Below are 16,946 nucleotides of genomic sequence, written 5' to 3'. Positions count from 1 at the left end.
TGCAGCGGCCACAGTGATATTGGTCTGTTAGGTTGAGGTGCACATTTTTAAGGGTTTTATGGCAATGGCCCCTCGGCAGACAACACTCTGAGGACCCCTAAAAACAATTAGTGCAGCGTTGAGTGTATACACTTAAAAAAAAATAAAATAAAAATTTTGCTGAGGGCCCCCCCGCAATTTAAAGGACCTCTAGTGGCCGTGAATCCCCAACGTACGTTGCCGTTGAAAAAAGAGAAACTAAACCTATGAAATGACACGTGCAAACCAAACACTTGCACTTGCGTGCGGAAAATACACTAAAAATCTTCTTGTGTAAAAGAATGTTCCCACTAGGAAACGGTTTGGCCTCAGGGGTCACCTTTTAGTCTCTGGCCCAACGAACAAAGAGACATTGGGCGCAAGTAAAGAAAGAGACGAGCGATAAAGAGGGAGAGGGAGCGCTTCCCTGAGCATGAAGGAAGACACCACATTAAAGAAGATGGAGAGACGGAAAGAAAGATGGTGAGAGTTAGAGGAAAGGAAAGAAAGTGAGCGCCATGGGGGAAAAAAGAGAGAGAGAGAGAGAGAAGAGAGAGAGAGAGCAGAGTTGTGGCTGGCCACAGCAAATGGACCACAGGCAACATCCTAGACGATTCAACCACAGCAGTGTGTGTGTGTGTGTGTGTGTGTGTGTGTGTGTGTGTGTGTGTGTGTGTGTGTGTGTGTGTGTGCGTGTGTGTGTGTGTGTGTATGTGTGCGTGTAATAAAAAGAAAGATAAGTTAAGTTGCTGAACATTTGACTACATGAAGACCTACTGTATGTCGCATTAGCCACCGACAGCCCCCAGAAACACACACACACACACACACACACACACACACACACACACACACACACACACACACACACACGCACACAGCACCTACAAGGCGGGGCAGGGCTGTGTGTTGCAGAGGTGGGAGCCCAGCGCAGGTTTGGTCTGAGGATTACACATAGTGGAGTTGACCTGAACCTTCTGGTCCTGCAGACATATGGCCTTGGTGGAGATACGACCTGAGAGAGAGAGAGAGAGAGAGAGAGAGAGAGCACTCTTTAAAGCCAAACAGGGTCACGTGTTACGACTACAAACCGCTTGCTGAAGTGGTGTCAGCGTGCGGTGGCGTCTCTGGTGATCGTCCAACTCCCTCCATCGGATAAGGATCCATGTTTAAAAGGGTCCATTTTGACCTTTCAGCAGAACTTTGTTTACCTTTCCCTTGTACCCGAAACAGCAGACGTCTGCGCGTCACCAAATGAACTCTCTGAGAACTGTTTCCTGTGTACTATCCAGTACACCAGCCCTCGGAGCACTGAAAGGGTCTCTCCATCCCCCATGGTACTTCTTTCGTTGGGGCTTGGTAAGGTCCATTCCAGTGCCAACAGCAGTTATACTTGTACATTTTGTCATCACATTCATCTTCAGTTATTCAACATTTTTATATTCTACCTACTAGATATGTCTCTTTGAGAGGTCATTCTTATTAAGACCTTTGTTTGCTCATATTCTACACACGCACACAAACATAAACGTGCAAAAACATCCTCAGCACCAGCTGAACACCGGGAGGGTCAAATGGCTTTGGAGAAGTGAATAAATTAAATGAGAGAGAGGGAGAGAGATTGAGATCTCTGTGTTAGGTCTGCTACTGTGCACATTTGTCTGCTGCTTGAAAGCCACAGACCCCTGGGGCACACACACACACACACGCAGGCAGGGGTGTACACACACACACACACACACACACACACACACACACACACACACACACACACACACACACACACACACACACACACACAGAGGAGTGGACAGGAGAGAGCCATGGGTCTTTGGGGACCAACTCACTGAACTTCTCAGTTGACAGAGGTGCTTTTCATTGACCCCCAACACACTTCCTCGCCTCCAACACACACAGCTAAAAAAACACACTCAGGCGCACACACATACACACACGAACGCGCACACACACACACACACACACACACACACACACACACTTAGAAGTGTAGACTAATACACCCAAACAACTAATGAATTTCTATTCTATGCATAAACACGTGCGTCCACACAGAGCGATGCCATGTTTATAATTCATGAGAGCGCTGGGTGATAATTATCCTATAGGATCTAACACTGTCTCTGTATGTCACGAACACCTGCTTATGCATTCAGAATCGTATATTAAACACTCAAAGCTCTGGCTTATTACCTCAAATTTACCTAAGGCAATGTTAAGCATGATATCAGACCAAAATGTCAAATGACAACAAAATGGTGCATTGTGTTATATATAATATTAAATTCTCGCTTAGCCCTGACATACACAAGGGTATACACACACCCACACACAAACACACACACACACACACACACACACACACACACACACACACACACACACACACACACACACACACACACACACAAGCACCCACCTCCAGCGCAGGGAGCAGAGCAGTCAGACCGCACCACACCCCAGGTGAAATCGGGTTTCCTCTCCGTGCGTGGCAGAGTGTACTCCCACACCACGCCCGGGTTCTTCCCCTGGAGGAGGATCTGTGAGCAAGGAGCAGAGGTAGATACAAGAGAGACAGACAGACAGACAGACAGACAGTTAGTATCTGCGTTGACAGTTAATATGTGCACATCCTAATAAGCAGGTCTTTAGTAATTAATGGCTTTAAACATTGTCTTCAATTCAAAATTAATCAATAACTCTGTTCATCATATTATTTTAACTTAACCTGATGTGACCTCAATTTCTCTTTTCCAACTCTTTTTCTGTTAGTGCAGTGATTGTCTGCGGCCCCCATGGGGTCCGTAGCACTTAATATATATATATATATATATATATATATATATATATATATATATATATATATATATATATATATGTGTCCTTAAATAAAGAGATGTATAATATTCTTATGCAATATATACGTAAATTAGTATCTCCTTTCAAACATTACATTGTTTTTAAATCTATTGTTTTGAAATGGAACAATACAAACATTTCTAATACGGTTCCCTTGATTTGTGAACAGGGGAAGGGTGAGAAATAGGCCTGATATCAAATAATATTTCAGGACATCCGTATGCTCTCTCGTATAAAATGGTTTTGGGAACCCCTGCTGTGGTGAACATGCGAATCACTCTGTGCACTTCTGTGTAGGTCACAGAACCACGATGCCTCAGGGTTTGGCGGATCCCTCCAGTGACCACGTGGCAGCTCGACTGTGAGCCTCCACAAGCACCAAGAACTCCTTTGTTCCATCACTGGATTTGTCCAAATGTGGCTAACCACACCCTTTTAAAACGGGAGCCATTTAAATAAAAGTCTATAGTCTATAGTCTCCTTTGCTTTTGACGGTTTGTTCCCTTTTGCATATTTTCCAGGAGGCTGGTGACATATGCTCTGGGGTCACCTTTTTCTCTCTCTCTGGTCGCTCGTTAAGGGATTTGTGTTTATTTGGAGATTGAAGTCAAGCATGAGTGATGCATGAATGGATGCAGACATACACATTAAGGCAAAAGGAAAACCGCCGGGGTATCATTAAAAGTTCCTCCATGAGGAGTCACTGGGACGGAGACTCTTGTTTGATATGATTAGCTCATAGGATGTGATTTGAAACCATATAAAACACTTTGCTGGATCACACTCAGTAAAGCTGATACCCATTACGCGACTGCAGACTCCGTTTTATTCCATTTTAATTATTTATGACTCTTAACTGGGTGTTTAGAAGGCATGTTAGTTCCCATCAGATTGATTTAAAGTAAGTATTTATCCTCATTTTAAAAAATGGACGAAGTTCAAATCTTTGACATTCAATCAAATATTTGACAGGCAACAAAATGAATAAATTTTTTGATAATATACTGTACTGTATATACTATGAGAATTCACCGGCTAATTTTAACATCTGGGGATGAATCTATGTTCACCAATTTTGGCAGCAAGGCAGAACGGGACCCGCCTCTTCAGCGTTCTAACTGTTCTATAATGGGCTCACATACTGATTATAAGGGGGTGGCGTCTTTGTGGAAATATCATGGGGACGTTTAACGAAAAGCAGTGTACACACCAATACACAAGCAGGCTCGTTCTCACAGAAGTCGCTTGCACGCGGGGCGGTGACACTGCAGTGTACAAGCAGAGAAAGGCACACGAGTGTGATTAGTCATGGTGGTCATCGGCATGTTCCGGTCAAAGATGGTGAACTAGCCGGGGCCAGGGAGCTGAGACAAACCAACAAAATGGACAAGGTTGAGCAAGGTTGACTTTCTCCTTCAGTGCCTTTTATTCCAGGCAGAAATAGTTCCTCAGTTTGGCAGCGTTTCATCCCCAGTCCGACTCACCTCAAACCCAGGGTCATAGACACAAAGCCCTGACCTTACTTTTAGACTAAGCAAACTGGACATTTACCACTGCGTCAAACGCTAGGTGGACCGCACGGCCCTAATGTCTACTTTATCTCCCCATCAGGAGTGCTAGTCCAAGCAAATTACTTACTTTGTTCACCTCAGCTATACTACCAGCATGTCTGAGGCCGTTAGCAGAGAGCCAAACCTCAGTTAACATCTGCCAACAGACACACTGCGCTCTACTAACCTGAGGCTGTCTGGGCTAAAATGACTGAAATATCTTCATGAGAATTTGTGCCCTGTGGCTTTCACCAAATCACATAACCACAAACAGCAATTAGACATCCATACTTCCTTTGCTGATATTATCCATCTCAACCATCCAAAACCCACCGCCCACCAATTACCAAACTAAAATGTTATGCTTATTGAAGCCAATTAATGGACCAGGGATTTCGACGGCTGGGTACAAACTTGTGAGTGAATGTGAGTTACATGAATATGCCGCCGCTTTACCATCGCACCCACACACTGGCAAGCCTTGAAGGTTTCTCAATGAATGCCTTTCCTTTTCCATCCCACCTAAATTACATATTGCAGCCAAACAACAACTGTATAATACTGTCAGCCAGTGGAGAAATATTGACTCTCAACCACTTATTTCCGGCATATCCAAGCGTATTCTCTCGGGATGTCCTCACCCAGCCGCACCCAATGGCCCGACTGGGGCAGCTGACAAGACACCTGAAACTGTTATATACTTTTTGTCCACAACCTACTTCAACTAACAACACCCGTTGCCAACAACCACCTGTGATTCATCTCCATAACAACCACAGTTCAATATTTTTTCTGCTGCTGGAAAGAGAGTACATTAAACTACCGGACAGTCATGCCTTATATATAGTGTTCTTAAGAATCAGAGTCAGGGCGCGCGCTGACCACGCTGGCTCATGGGTAGTCAGAGAAAACCCAAAGTTTTTACTAAAATGTTACAGTTAGTTCCAACACTCACATTGGCGTTGCTAAACGCCAAACGCCAAACTCCTGGTGCTGCAGGAGCCAGCACACCCGAGTGATGTGTATTAAGTACATTAGCGTCTGATCTAGACTGACAGCAGCCACTACTGGGATTTTGAATCGCACACTGTGAGGGAGTACATGATTTGCCAACTTTCATTTTGGCAACAGCCACTCGTATTTGACGTGAATTCTATGAAGCAGGGTCTAGGGATGCATAATTCATGCGGAAAACAATGGAAAACAAGGTACACCAATTGCGCAACAAGTGGAGTTACTGGTGTCACTGACTGGAGATCAGACGCTGTATTTCACCGGTGGTTGTGTTGCCTCGGTCCAAGACGGCTGTGTGCACAGCTCTTCATGTTGGACGAGGTGGTGGCGAATTCCAAATGCGGCAGACAGAGGATCCCTGGTGCGGATACCCTTTCCCTGGACCGACACGACCCCACCGCACCGCAAGATTGTCAACTCAAGGGTTAGTAATCGCCTCCCGGTTTTCCAGAAAGCCCTCCAGAGCTAGCCATGTGTTATGTCTACCCCGCCTCCCCCGCCCCACCTCCTTCTGGTCCTCCACCTCTAATTGTGCAGGCCCTCTCTTGCCTCTCCCCTCCGCCTGCACTGCCTCACACAGCTCAGCAGATGTGAACACCTTGTCACAGTTTATACCCACGCTCCTCAATATTTGTTTTCCTCAAGTGTTTCAAGCTGACTAAGAGTCTGGGAGTGATTGGTGCCTGTAGACTATGGCTCTCTCTCTCTCTCTCTCTTTCTCTCTCTCTCTCTCTCCCTTTCTCTCTCTCGCTCTCTCTCTTTCCATCTCTTGCTGTCTCCATCTGTCCCTCTTTCTCCCCCTCTGTAATTTTCGTGGCAACACCAGCTAAGTAGAACGTGTTAAACCCACAAGGATCAGCAGAAAAGAGAACTCCGAAACTCTAAATTTCCCTCCGTTTTCTCCCCCTCTCCCCCGTCTGGCTCGGCCTCCTCATTTGTGGCAGGAGCGTGAGTCCACCCATGTGCCCTGACCTCGACGTCTCGCATCCGTGCGGCTCAATTGCAGAAATCTTTAATCTTTTAATCTCCACTCCCTCACTCTCCTCTCCTTCTCCTTCCTGTCCGTCTGGCTGCGTGTCTGCCTCTCGCCGCCTCGCTCCGCACTTCGTAATTACAGGACATACTTAGGGAGATTGTGGTCGTGTCGTCCGCAGAGCGGCCGTGTGCCACCGAGCGCTCTGCCGGACGGACACTGACGGCGACTCGCGGGCAACCCCGGAGGAATTCCCGCCGGCCCCACCGGGCCGGCTCGCTGAAATTAACGACGCCTCGCGCGGGTTTATTATGCGTCGTGCCTGCGCGGGACACTCGAGGCCAAAGGGCTCGGAGAACCGCGGGGCGCCGAGGTCCACCTGTAAGACCCGTCGGTGGGCTCGCAATTTATGAGCTCGAGGTGGCGTGAGGAAGCGCGGCGGCGGGCGGAGGCGTCGCCTCAGGACACCCGGGCCCGCCTCAAAAGACACGCCGGTCGGGCCAGTTGGAGGCCGAGTTGCCTGTTCGTGTGAATAGCGTGCGGGTGAACACGTGGGACCCCAAGATCAGGGTGTGTCCCCGCCTTCTGCTCGGAGTCAGCTGGGACAGACGCTCTGCCATGAGAAAATGAAAGGGGTGGAGTGATGAGAAGTCGCTGATAAAAAGGCTAATATTAGCATATGAAGTCGGAGGAACCCCCCGCTGCTGGGGGAACCAGACCGATAGAAAGGATTTTATAAACTCTTTTCAGCATTAATCTCAGAGTTGCAGCAAACCGCAACCGGCTGAAATGGTTTCAGATGTCGACAGCGGTGCAACTCCACGCCATAATAAACTATCCGCAAGCATCACTCTCTCTATATAAATGGACTTCACGAAAACACAAAGACATTTCCTCCCCGGTAAACAAGAGGCGAGGGGCATTCTGAGCGAATCACAATGGAATTCCTTCCAGATTTACAGGGGCAACTGTTCCACTTTTAAACAGCAGTCGTTCGGTTCAGTTGTAGCCCCAGGGACCGAGAGGAGACTAGCTTTTGCACGACTATCCATTTCGTCCATGGCGGAGGGGGGAAAACAAAAAAAACTCCTCTACACTTCACCTGGTCTCCACTTCTGTTCCCGCAGCCCAGGTTCACGGTTCAAGTCAAAATGAGTGCCCTTGCTGACAAAAGCTGTGAGGGACGCACATCCCACCGTTCACTTCCGCTTACACTTACAGGAATGGCGGGAATCAACCACTCGCCAAGCATTTCTTCCCACTTGTCAAGAGGATCTGCCGCTTCAGCGTCTCTTTTTAATCAGTTTACAGGACGGGTAGAGACACGCAACACTCAATGCGCTGAGGTGTGTAGAACCTAATAATGTAAAAATTTCCAGAAAACGGAATAACAACTTAAAATGTAATAAGATTTGCATTTAACTTTATGGAAAGTGTGATAAAACCCCATAATGTAATGACTTGACCAATAATGTGAAAAAATGTCCTGGCTGATATTGTAATAACATTTTCACCAATAATGTTATACCTTGAAGCAGTGGTTCTCAAACATTTTGGTCAGGCCCCATCCGTGGGGATGCAATTGAGTCAAAGTCAAAAATGTTAGTATTGAGGTCAAATTTTTTCTTAATTTTCTTTTCGATTTGAAACCCATTTTGAATGCGGAAATGTCATAAGTTGAGGGGTGGCAAAGGAGAGCCTTCATTTACTGTCGACTCAGATGAAAAAATAATATTTAATGGGGATTGAATCGACCGCGTTGCCTTCATCACTGGCTGGTGCCACTCTTCTGCAGCTTGTGTCATGTTCTGATGGGGCCTAATCTGAGATCCGCTCCGGTTTAATTAACGATCCTTGCACAACGACCAATCAGCCGTGTGCCGTATGGGCGGCTTCATTTCCCGTTGATAGGGATTTGAGTTGAATGCATCTTTGCCTGAAAACAACGTACCGCCTGCCATCTGTTCAAAATTGACATAAAGCCTAGAGCTTACATTTGCAAACATGAAATCAGTGTCAACTGTGAGTGTTTTCAGCGACATTAACAGTATTATAAATGTTGTATACTTACACATTTTACAAAAAAACATACTTTTTTATATTATTGCATTATCCATCAAAATTATTCATCAGTTTTGAAAAAAAAAAAAGACCCACCTGACACTGTAATAAATTCCAAATGATGTACTAAGGTATTACGTTAAAATGTTATTACAATATCAGTCAGTACATTCTATTACATTATTGGGTTTTATTACATATTCAATAAAGTAAAGTGCAAATCTCATGAGATCTTCAGGAAATGATTACATTATCGGGAATAACGTCTCACTTCGAGGCTCAAACTCAACTCTATCGCCCTCTGTCCTTTACCTTTGAAACGGGGGCGGCTGACTGAAGGGTTTTGTACGCCGTATTATTCGCGAATCACATGCGAGCGGCACCGCGCAGGCGCTGGTTCACTGGCTTGCCGTGCTGAACCTTGTGCATAATGTGCGGCAAACCACATGACCTTGTGTTTACACCGGAGCATCCAGTACCAGGATGCGGGTCCTCGCGCCCACGTGAGCCCTGATCTTTGGCCCCAATGGCGGAGGCGGCAGCACAAAGGCTCGTTTTGACTAATTGAGCAAACCTCTCCCTCCTTTTCCCCTTTCATCCTCCCTCGCTCACCCTGACTTTCTCTCTTTATCCTCGCACCCTACCGCACCCCCCCCCCCCTGTTCCCTAATGACAAACCACCTCTCTCCGCCTGCGTTTCTATTGATCTTTAAGCTCTTGGTACGGGGTTTATGCAAATCCCCAGTATGTAAAGAATCGTGTAATTGTTTGTTTTCCTTTCTTAACATTCTCTCTCTCTCCCTCTCTCTTTCCCTCTTGAATAGCTGAGAAATTGGAAAGCAGGGAAGTCCATTGGAGCCTCTGTGAATGCCTTTCATTTAGTGCGATAACAGCAAAATAAGAACAATGAGCAGATCTTTTCCATTACTGGCTCCGCTCCTACCCTCCCATAGCTCCCCCACCCACTTTTACCTCCTCCCCCTCTGCCTCATGGCTCCTCTTTCTCAATCCGCCCACCAAATAAATGACTAAGCACGCCGTCAAAAACGAAGACAACAGGATTCCTTTTCCGCTGCCCTCAAGAGGTGTCAGCCCCGAGGGCCCCGCCTACCTCGAACACCAGCGTCTCGTTGGTGGGCCCCGCGGCGTACAGGCTCTCCGGGCGGTTGAAGGAACGCTGGTAGTCGAAGACGGCGCCGCCGAAGTGGAACTTGCCCGGCCAGTCCACGGTCCAGTCCCCGGTCAGGTAATACTTCCGCTTCAGAGAGCGCACGGCCAGGTAGCTGGTGGACAGCTCTATCTCCTGGACCCGGATACTGCGTGCCCCCGCCGGGACCGTCACCATGGAGTAGTACTCTGAGGAGAGGACAGGCGGGGAGGTTAGTGTCTGCTCAGGTGAATGGGAACACATAGTGAAATTTTAGCACAGGTGGTACAGAAAGTACAAGTCCTCCGGTATTTTGAGTCATTTGTCAACTAAGCGGCCTCAGTCGACACTGGGCATGGGTGCGGCGAAAACATGGACTTTTACTTTCTGGAACTGGAATTGAGTGCATGGCAGAAAACAACAGCCTGCCGTACCGTTGGCCCTGTGCTGAAGCGTGTACTGGCCCTTGTAGAACCTGCATGTGGAGTTGTCTCCCTTGCAGATTCCGCAGGCGTCCAGAGTGGCCTTGGAACCGAGCATCTGATCACAGCCCACAGCCTGTACACGCACAAACAAGCCAGAAGACACACACACACACACACACACACACACACACACACACACACACACACACACACACACACACACACACACACATAAACACACACGGACACACATAAACACACACGCACGCACACAGACACACACACACACACACACGTATTTCTTGATGAGCGTAACCCCTATGTTCTAATAATTACGCTATGATGGGGATGTAATTACAATTGCCTTATCGGTGACATCACTAACACAGTCTTCCAAACTTTAGACTATTCAATACACACACACAGACGTACACACACACACACACACACACACACACACACACGCACACACGCACACACATCAACGTGCTGCATCACAGCTGCAGCCCACTGACCTCGCACACTCCTTCGATGCAGACGCCTCCCTTGTTTTCGGAGCAGGAAGTTCCGTCCCTCACTTTGCTGGACATGGCGAAGAAGAAGTCAAAGTCCTCTGTGATGCAGTACAGCTTGCAGATGTCCTCTTCTGCACGGAGAAGAAGACAACAAAAAAAAAGAGAAACAATCAACAGGGAGTGGGGGGTCGGCCTTACCTTTAGCTTTTTCTTCACAGTCCAGTTCTGTGCAGTAGTGATATCACGCTGAAGAACACCTCTCCCTTGACTGTAAGAGTTAAAAAAGAAAAGAAAACCTGATGTGCACCGAGGTGGGGTTCCTACACAACGCTATATTTTGGAGGAGGTGGAAATAAGTTCCGAATCCGGTTCCACTTGTTCCTGATCCCAAAAAGAGACCCCGCAGGTGAGGCGGTATTTTTTCGGGGAAACGCGAACCATCAGGGCAGAGTTTGGAGAACTGAACGACGGTGCTTTGGTCAAACGCATGCGACGCACAAACTGCAAAGCGCACCGCCATTTTTTAAATGCGGGTCAACGGCTGATTTAACACGATCTGACATGCACGCACACACTCTCCATGGTTCCCAGGTGCGATGGGAGAGCGACCAAGGAGGTTCGAGGTCTGAATTGGTCTCCCTTTATCACTGCATTTTGACTTATTTTTGGATTTCTGTATCTCTCCCCATGTGTCTCCTCTCCCTTCTTCCTCTCTCTCTCTCTCTCTCTCTCTCTCTCTCTCTCTCTCTCTCTCTCTCTCTCTCTCTTTCTCTTCACTCACTGACAATAGGTAGCTGGCCCAGCAAGCCTGTGCTGGAAATCTGCCCACTTGAGAGCGAGGCTGCAGGCGGCGACACGTTACTCCAGCATCTTATCCGAAACTATGATCGTTCGCCTCCAGCTCCAGAAACAGCGAGCGCCCTCACGGAGGCTCCCGATTGGCTGATCCGGGTTCGGGGGATCGCCAACGCGGGGATGTCCGACTTCCAAACAGGCTCGGGGGCGTGAAGCGGCTCGCCCCGAACTGATCCGCGGTTCAGTGTTTGCCCCGTTCACATCGGCTCCCGCGAATGCCGCCGTTATCCATCAAATCAAACTCTTTATTTTGAGTTTGTTTTTAGAGCGCGACAGGAGTGCCGCGCGATCCAAAAATAGCAAGAGGAGACGGACATTCTCCAAAACATTCTCCTTCTTGATCTCCCGACAGCCCGGGCTCTGGTAGATCACTCACGCTCGCGGGGAGAGATGTGAGAAAGTGCACGAGAACATCTGTTAAGCATTCACGCTGATTCAGCAGGTTTGTTAAAGACAAAGTCATTTGGGGGTTAATGACTAGAATGCGTCTAATTATATTGTAATCTGCACCACAAAAACATATCTACATGAGTATTGTAATCAGTAGCTTTTACCCTTGTACACCCGAAACTAATGGGTTCTTCCTTTTCGTCCCAGTTTTCATTGCTTTACATCTTTTAATAACGCTAAACGCGGTGCGTGCATTTCCTCAAACGCGGGGACGTGCGACTGGAAGGGATCGGGGGGCATGAAGCAGCTCGCTCCCGACTGATCTGCGATCCAATATTTATACACTAACATCAGCTCCCGCGAATGCCGCTGCAATCAATCAAATCAAACTCTTTATTTCGGGTGTTTTTTCAGAACACGACAGGGGATCCGTGCGATCCAAAAATAGCAAAAGAAGACACAAAGAAAAGCTGAGAGAAAAAAAAAATAAAGATTTGTGTGTTTTCTTTTTTTTTTGTTTTCTGCACGTTGAAGTGCGCGCGCCCTAAATACAGGACTGTGAACCGCGGGTGAAGCAGAGTTAAACATGTGCGAAATAGCTCATTGTTTCTCTGTGGCTCTGCGCACGTCTACCTGGAACGTGGTGCATCATGGGTAACAGAGAGCGAACACAGCTCCAAGACGACGTGAGCGGGGCCGAGGTACGACTTGGAGTTGTGAAACCCGGCGTAGCATCACCACAGCGCCCGGCGTGCGCGCGTGGTCCACTCCACGTACCGTCCACCTTGGTGTAGGGCTTCCACTTGTAGTACCAGCCCCTGAAGGGCTTGCTGTTGTACTCGGCGCACTGCTGGGCCCGGAAGTCCAGCGCCGCGGGCGGGCAGGGCCTGGTGTTGCACAGCTGGTTCAGGCGGCTGGAGCCGGGGCAGAACTTACCGTTGTTCTGGGGCCTGGACAGGAAAAAAACAAAAACGGGTGGACGGGATCAGGAGAGCGGGAGGGGAGCGAGAGGGGTAGGGATCAGCCGTGATCGGCCTGGAAGTGTGCCCGGAAACCCGTTCAGCGGTGCTGGAATTATAACGGTTGGAGTCGGAATTAACAGCTACGAGAAGATATGACCTTTAACCCGCACCCCACTCCAAGGCGGGCTCAAAAAGTCTCCCTCAGTTAGATCAGCCGAACCTGTTTGTTTATTTTAACTCCGGATCATTTTTATCTTTGTTTCATGTCCGTTTATTCAAATCCGTTTGTGCTGTCAGCGTTTTGTAGATCCGATTTTCCAAAAAGCTGTATCTGTTTTAATGCATATTTTGCATGTGGCCGCTTTAACGCTCTCCACTCCCACTTCCCAGACGTTTAGGACTCATTCCAGGAATTCCGACATCGCCACCAGCAGAGAAAATTGACTTCAGCTATTTACGACGCGGCGGAACGTAAGAGGCGGCACGCAGGCGTCAACACACACGCATCCTACTTCACGTAACACACACACGTGTCCACTAATAGACACATGCACAGGAGCAGCTCTGCCTTCTGAGGGCGCGCTGATCGTATGTCTTATAAACATACTTCACTATATGTTATAATGGGCGACTTTGACAGGAAAACTATAAAAAAGGTCACGGGAGCAGCCATAAAAACCCAGAGGGACAAAGAAACCCTGAAGTGAGAACAACTAATATAACTTCCACAAAAACCCAGATGATTGGGTCCTTGTGAATTATAATTAGTCCTCCGGTCGGAAGAACGCGGGCCCACCCAGAAGAGCATGCACGTCCACCGCCATCCTCTGATCCGCTGTTTCATCAATCACTGAGCGACTCGACCGGTGTCCAAGGTGTTGAAATAAATCTGCTTCCTACAAAGTCCTGTTTCCCGTTGTGAGACACGGAGAGAGGTTTTGCAGAGGGTGTCCGCAGGCATCAGATCCTATTAGGAACTTAGCAGCGGGGCCCATATGGCGGAGCGCTTACTGCAGAGCCAGAACGAGACATGGTGGGAGAGGGTGGGCTCACATATAGGATATTGACTATACACTGTATTTTGATATAAGATATAATGTCATCTATGAAGAAAGTACACTTTCTGCATATATTTAGCAATAAGTGGCAAAATATTGTTACTTAACTTCAACTTTGAAAATACATTACGCAGTGTAATTACCGTACATGACCTAAAATTATATTATTCAAATATATCACAAAATAATATTTTTGTTTGAAAAATATATACTAATACTTTTTTATGATCAATGAGTCATGTCAATAATTGGTCATTAACAGCATATTCAAATAAATGATTAAAAGTATACTATATTAATGGATTATTGGACACAATATATTGCTAAAATACTATGGAATACACCGCATGTATCACTGACCTGTTCATTTTTTACATATAATGATTTAAACTGTGTTACCTCTTAATGAACATATATTTCTGTTGCATGAGGGCAGGAAGACGACCGTATATATAAGGACGCCAGTGGCTGAAAAGGCTCCATATAAGTTATATTTGAATACGAATACGAATACGAACACACTTTTTATTTGCATTTCATTCTCTTCTCTTCCATTTTGTGGTCTATTTATCTCACGTGTTTTCTTCCGCTCTTGATGTTTCCTGCACCTCATCTCATTTCTATCTTACGATCCGCTCTTTGAACCGGTATTGGAGGAAAAAAAAACACCGTTTCCGACGGAAGGTTTGGAAATACGACAAACCTGCCCCTTTTTCCGTGCCCCGCCCACCTCCCTCTCTTGCTCTCCTTTGCCCCAATTTTCCCCCTGTCTCTCTCTCTCCCCCTGTCTCTCTGTCTCTCTCTCAATCTCGGCTGCGTTGAAAGCTTCGTTCCCGGGAGGCGCGTCGGCCCGTCAGGTGAGAGCCGACGCGGGGTCGGAGGTCACGGGTGCTGTCATCTCCTCCGTCGCCCCCCAACCCTCTTCCAGAGCACTCAAAATATACGCGGCCCCCTTATGTTTATGAGGGTTTACCCCCTGTGAAGAACCATCATGAGGCCCCCCTCTCCTCGACTGTTTGGGCGGGGGGGGGGGTGGTCTCGTGAAGATCTGATCACCACCCGATGCCCCCACTTGAATCCAGCGTGTGACAAAATCTTCTCCATACGAAAGCGGGTCAAGATCGTGAACCCTAATCCCCCCGGGTCCTGTTGGGGAGGATTAGGGCCGGCTGCGTTTGATCTAGCAGGTGGTCCGGGGGGGGGGGGCGAAGGGGGAGCGAAGGGGGAGGATGGGGGAGGTGGAGGAAAGAAGGGGGAAGAATCCCTCGGCCTTGAAGAGACTCCACCATCCTGGGCCACCGATCCTTCTCAGGCTCCTTTAACACTTCTCGCCTCGTAAAGCAGCAAATTGCTTCGTTCTAGAATCAGATGTGGAGGGATGTTTTTTGTTTTTTTTTCATTTTTGGGTGGGTGGGGGAGTTTTCCTCTTGTCTTGTTCACAAGGTTTTACCGGTGCCAGAGGGCAAATATCTCCCAGTCGTCACACCCACCGACGCAACCAAAATGGCAAAGAGCGCGCAGCATTTGGCGCGCCTAGGAGTCGAGGAAGCGACACAAGCCGCCACAGCAAACGTCCCGATCCCATTGCGATTTCTATCCCCGAGATACGCTCCGCTGGATTGAACCCCCCCATAAACAGAGGAGACCCACAAACCGCAGTCTGGTGCCAGGGTTGAGGGGTTTATGATACCGTCGGGACAAGCGGTCAAATTGCGGTTAATCCATCGTGTTCTGCTCCGATTAGGAGCATAGGGGTCCCTGCCAAAATAAGCAATGGAGATTATTGCGGGACGGTCAAACACAATCAGGTTGAAGACGACAACGGGAGACGGGAAGTACGTGTGTGTGTGTGTGTGTGTGACTGAGGGTGTGTGTGTGTGTGTGTGTGTGTGTGTGTGTGTGTGTGTGTAAAGTTGATTTTTTAATTATGAACTTGAGAGACCCAAACCGAAGCGTGGCCTAACACGTCACCACAGAACGTTCCAAACTCGAATGCGAGTCGAAGCCCAGTCGGGACCCCCGATGAGCCGGGGAGCCGGGGGGGTTGAGGAGCGGGGGGAGTCATCCTCTTACTCCGCTGACCCGAGGTGGCGGTCGGGCGGGAAGGGGGCGGCGTTTAACCAACCCACTTTCCAAGCAGCTGTTGGTACAAAGGCTTGTTCAGCGCCGGAGCGAGGGGAGATAAATGAACATGACAGCTAACCTGGATTAGAGAGCTCCCTGCTCCCGCTTATCGTCTGCTGGCCACGGTGCGTGATGTGTATCATATGAGGGATTCTCCACCACCGCACGGCTCCGTGTGGGAAAAAAAAAAAAAAAAAAAAAAAAAAACCTCTTTGATCCCCTGCGGGGATTAGAGAAAGATGAGTCGACGCCGAGGTTACCGTGTCAACCCCCCCCCCCCCTCCCGGAGGTGATGAACGCAGCGACTCCCGCAGCAGAGTCACGCGACGCCCCGGCCTCCGGCGTCTTCAAACGCCTCTGCGGGAGCGAGGCAGTGGACGGGGGTAAAGCGAGGCCCGGAGGGACGCGAGCCCGAGCCACGCAGGATGAGCCGGACGAGATGGGGATTTAAAAAAAAAATAAATAAATAAATAAATAAATAAAAAGAGAGAAAGAAAACAATCCCCCCATGTAGTCCCTACCAGAGGTTTTAAGGCTGTCTGGAGGGCGGAGAGTCTGGTCCTAATTAGCCCGGGCCGTCTCGAAGGTTTGTTAACCTTCTACTCACCATCCAGCCTCAGCAGTAAAGACGTCGGGGGTTGTTTTTTGGGGGTTTTTTGGTGGGGGGGGGTGGGGGGTGCGATCTGCTCATTCTCTTCCGTATTTCTGCGTGACACACGGAGCGCATCGCTTCCTGTGTCGCCGCATTATTTTCCCACCAGCAAATATCCAGTGCGCGGACGCTCGCCATAATCGGCAAATCCAAAGTGCCTCATTTCATTCTCATTTTTCAGAGGCCGATCCCGATGCCAATGTGAACATTAAAACGGCAGAAAGTCCTCGTCGCGTGGCTTTATGAGCTGAGGACCCAACTATCAGTGTGAACAAAAAGGGAGAATGGATCACAGGGGACTGGAAACAGATGGAGGCAGCGCATC

The 16,946-nt window shown here is 48.3% G+C and overlaps 1 protein-coding gene across 1 annotated transcript in view; it reads right to left on the bottom strand.

Moving 5' to 3' along the window:
* The window catches only part of adamts18 (ADAM metallopeptidase with thrombospondin type 1 motif, 18), a 60,839-nt gene that overhangs the window by 18,684 nt on the left and 25,209 nt on the right, over nt 1-16,946 (bottom strand). The window contains exons 11-16 of the mRNA XM_079997018.1: nt 12,603-12,775; nt 10,581-10,711; nt 10,075-10,198; nt 9,605-9,849; nt 2,456-2,576; nt 907-1,033 (exon numbers count right to left, since the gene is read on the bottom strand). Coding sequence (XP_079853144.1) covers nt 907-1,033; nt 2,456-2,576; nt 9,605-9,849; nt 10,075-10,198; nt 10,581-10,711; nt 12,603-12,775 — 921 coding nt within the window. The remainder of the gene's footprint in view (nt 1-906; nt 1,034-2,455; nt 2,577-9,604; nt 9,850-10,074; nt 10,199-10,580; nt 10,712-12,602; nt 12,776-16,946) is intronic.

This window comes from Zeus faber, assembly GCF_960531495.2.
Source record: "Zeus faber genome assembly, chromosome: 3".
Taxonomy (NCBI): Eukaryota; Metazoa; Chordata; class Actinopteri; order Zeiformes; family Zeidae; genus Zeus; species Zeus faber.
The sequence above is the reverse complement of the archived record's forward strand: the minus strand, read 5'-3'. Positions and strand labels throughout refer to the sequence as shown.